This window comes from Vicia villosa, unplaced genomic scaffold (genome assembly GCF_029867415.1).
Source record: "Vicia villosa cultivar HV-30 ecotype Madison, WI unplaced genomic scaffold, Vvil1.0 ctg.004715F_1_1, whole genome shotgun sequence".
Taxonomy (NCBI): domain Eukaryota; kingdom Viridiplantae; phylum Streptophyta; class Magnoliopsida; order Fabales; family Fabaceae; genus Vicia; species Vicia villosa.
The window spans coordinates 1-3,940 of record NW_026706497.1 but is presented as its reverse complement, the minus strand read 5'-3'; the positions used below and the strand labels follow the sequence as shown (position 1 = coordinate 3,940).

The following is a 3,940-nucleotide window of genomic DNA, read 5'->3' as shown; positions in this document are numbered from 1 at the left end:
GAGAAATAGTAATCATAAATATCTCACTTGCATGATAGGTGATGGTTGCTCTCTTATTTATGGCAGCGTCATGTAGGTTAACATGTATGAAGCCAAAACTAAGTAGATAACTAAATTCATGAGGGATATATAATGAAAGTATGGGAAGTTAATGGGTGAGTGGGGAGTTAATCAAAAAAGCGTCATGTAGTTTAACATGTATGAAGCCAAAACTAAGTAGATAACTAAATTTATGAGGGATATATAATGAAAGTATGGGAAGTTAATGGGTGAGTGGGGAGTTAATCAAAAAAGTGTAGGTTAACTTTTTTGATTACGTGTGGGGTTAAATAGTGTTATTTTTTTCTTTCTAATGGGAAGTTATTGGCTTGACTTTTATTAGTTTTTGAAAGATATTTTTATTAAATTAATTAATATTTACTTATTAGTTTTTGAAAGATATTTTTATTAAATTAATTAATATTTACTTGCTATTTTTATTTAATTTTGAAATATTTTACTTTGCTATTTTTAAGACATTTGGAAATGGGGGAGTTAATATAAGTGGGAGATTGGATGAGCCATGATTATTATATTTTATTAATAATTGAGAGAAAAAATTAATAAATAAGTGAGTGGATGTTTTCATTAATTGATTATTTATTTAATTAAGTAATTATTTACTTATTAATTAATAATAAAAATTTTAATTATTTTATTTATCATTAATTTTATTTATTATTAAATGTTTTGGCGGGAAATTTTAGTGGGAAGAACTTCTAGGATTATAATTTAGTATGATATGATATCATTAATTTATTTATTACAATGACAAGTTCACCGTCACCACCTATTAAACTTGCAAAAAGACATTAGCCAACAAAATCTTGCACTCTTACACTAAATCTTTTTTCAATTGAAACAAAATCTTACATAAATGATAAATCACTTTTTTTTATCAACAACTTGTTTACAAATAAACGTCGTTATCAGGAGTTGAACCCTGAACCAACAACACCCTTAATTCAACTAGCAAGTGTCAGCTAAGCTACCCCACCCACTCAAATGATAAATCACATAAATCTTCATGACCTAGAATAAATATCTTCCATTTAAAACACCACCATTTAAAAGAAAAAATTCAAACAAAAATTTTATTTTATATATTTCATCATTTTACTATAAATATTTTTAGATATTAGAATTTAAAAGAATCATTTAAATTTGAAATTATTTTGAATAACTTTTAATATTAATAAAATACTAGATAGACAGACCTATTTCAATATATGAGATCAGGTTATATATTTACATCTAAATTTTTGCATATCTCAACACTTATAATATACAAAAAAAAAAAAAAAAAAAAAAACAGAAAACAAAGAAAAAGCAGTGATAAATGTCATTCACAAAGCTATATAGCGTTTCTCCATGCTATTTGTACAACTAAAACTTTTCCTTTACAACAAAAGAATTTAAATGATAATCATGTTCTAAAACTAAAACATTTCAATAAATGAGTTAATCCAAAATTAATCACTATAACATAGTATAACCTATTGGAGCATTAATATTCATTTCTTGGAAACCATTTCTTACTTCTGATAAGCCTTTCCTTGCAACCTCATACTGTGCTTGTGAAGCACTCAATTCATCCCTAAGCTTCTTCATTTTAATATCCAATGCAACAACTTTATCCTTTAGTTTCTTTAATTTCTTTGCTCTTTCCATATAAGGTTTCACACCTAAAGCAGATTGAACATAAGGCTCTAGCCAACTCAAGTCCAATTCGGACGATTTCTCAAGTTCCTCCCACAAACTTCTAATTTTTTCAATATCGTGTTCATTCATATCCTTCACTTTCTTCGTCTTAAGAAAGTATAAAACTTGACCTAACGATGTAAACGCCCATTGGCGAAACAAGGGAGTTTTTTTCATCAGACTCTCTATCAAAGACAGACGCCACGTGCAAATTTCATCTAAAAGTGGAATAAAACATTTTTCTTCGGGCTTTAAATTTTCCAAATCTAGAAGTTCTCGTAGTGTTAAATCCGAACTAGATGTTCTTGGACTAAAAGTAGAACCTGATGCTCTTGGACTAGAAGTAGAACCCGATGTTCTTGGACAAACCGTTTCCCTTACATCGGAGGATTGATCCGTAGAATTTGGGTTCATAGAACTGATGTCATGAATTTTGGGTGTAAAATTGGAAACACAAATATGAGCTTCAATTATGCATGTGTCCCTTACAAGATATCCTTGTTTATGATCATTGAAGTCTTTGAGACTTAGGAAAAATGAGCCCCAACATCTATATCCTCCATTGAACTTTTGTTGAGTCTCTAAAAAGAACAAATATGCATATGAATAATCAGCTTTAAATTCAACCACAAAATATTATCATGAAAAATATCTAAAAATAAAAATATCAAAATCTAAAATTTAAGATCGTAATTTATTGCTAAACTATGAAGTCACACTATCAGAGACAATATCATCGTATTAAGATCAAATACGAGCTTTCAGATCTTGATTGAACGATTCTACTTTACAGATTGTGTGACTGTATAACTATAGAAGTTACGAAACACTAAATTTAAAGTATTTTGTTATTGATAAGGAGAAAATGAAGATTGGTACCTTTTACAATTGACTTGTTCTTATCAAGTTGATTAACTAGAACCAACTTGAAAAAAGTGTCTCTATTCCATCCATATGGTGGTAAAGAATCAGCAACCATTAAATAAAATGTAAAATGGTCAACATCTTTCCTTAATGGATGAACAAGGATCCTCCTATCACATGAAGAAGACATATATAAGATATGATTAGTAAGATAAAAACTAAAGATAAGTCCATCAACTAAAATACACAATTACTTTGTCCTATAGTTATTGTCTCAACTCACATATATCATAAGTTGTTAATCCATTTTGAACATTTTTTTAAAGCCAAAATAATATTCATAATATAGGATTAAAAAGCTTAAACAAAATACAAATGAAGAGACGATTTGCACAAGATATATACGTACCATGTATAACCGCGGATTTTGAAGTATTTGGACTTTAATTTCATGCCATTCTTTGTTGAGAAATCTTCAATTCTCCATGTGAATTTCTCAAAATATTCAGAACAAGTTCCCATTCTGGTTAATAATACATATATGGTATTAACAAAGTGAAGAAGAAAATATAATGAATAGAAAACAAAGTAAAGTTCGTTATTGCCGGCTTGGAGAAAAGAAAAATTAAGAACTTAGTACAATGAGTGAATGACAGAGAGGTGGTGTAATATATATGGTAAAGTCAAGTCAATAAATTGAAGATTCGTTTTGTGTGAGGAAGAAGAAAAATAATGTATTTAATTAATGAGTTGAAAAGTCTAAACTCATATCTTGGAGGTTAAGAATTAGGATTAGTTATAACATTAGTTTATGGTTTATATTTTTAAAAATAGTTTGTATAATTCTGCTCCAATGTCATCTTAGATATTAACATAATCACATTGAGAAAAAAATACGTGCAAAAGACTAGTGGCATGGAGTATGCCATAAGTTTGATTTTTTATATGGAATGAATTTTTATTATTTAATAGAGTGTCAACATGTTGGCAATTTATTAAGTTCCATATATATTTCTGAACTGATCTCGTGAGTCTATTTTCCTTAATGACTTTGTCAATATTTAGAACCACATGTCATTTTTAATATAACATTTGATTAGGACATTGATGTGGCTGTTGAAATTTGTTTAAACATCAAATAATTCGGAGTGACCCTAGCCGGCTTATTGAATCAAACATGAGTAAAATAAAATTCTTGAGATTCATTCTTCTAAAAACTTGGAATATCTTTGTGGCGAAGGTTTTCTAGACTTGAAATTTAAGGGTGTGTTTGGCTTGGAAGAGAAATTATAAAGAGAGAACTAAGTAAAAAGAGAGAAAGAAGTGAAAAATAAAG

The 3,940-nt window shown here is 28.4% G+C and overlaps 1 protein-coding gene across 1 annotated transcript; it reads right to left on the bottom strand.

Annotated features, from left to right (window-relative positions):
• Positions 1–1,386: 1,386 nt before the first annotated feature.
• Positions 1,387–3,233, bottom strand: LOC131642254 (MATH domain and coiled-coil domain-containing protein At3g58410-like). The gene is made up of 3 exons (XM_058912530.1): positions 3,014–3,233; positions 2,620–2,774; positions 1,387–2,321 (listed from the first exon to the last, which is right to left on the bottom strand). Exons 1-3 carry the CDS (start codon positions 3,124–3,126, stop codon positions 1,519–1,521), a joined length of 1,071 nt encoding a protein of 356 aa, XP_058768513.1. The 5' UTR covers positions 3,127–3,233; the 3' UTR covers positions 1,387–1,518.
• Between the last annotated feature and the right edge of the window lie 707 nt (positions 3,234–3,940).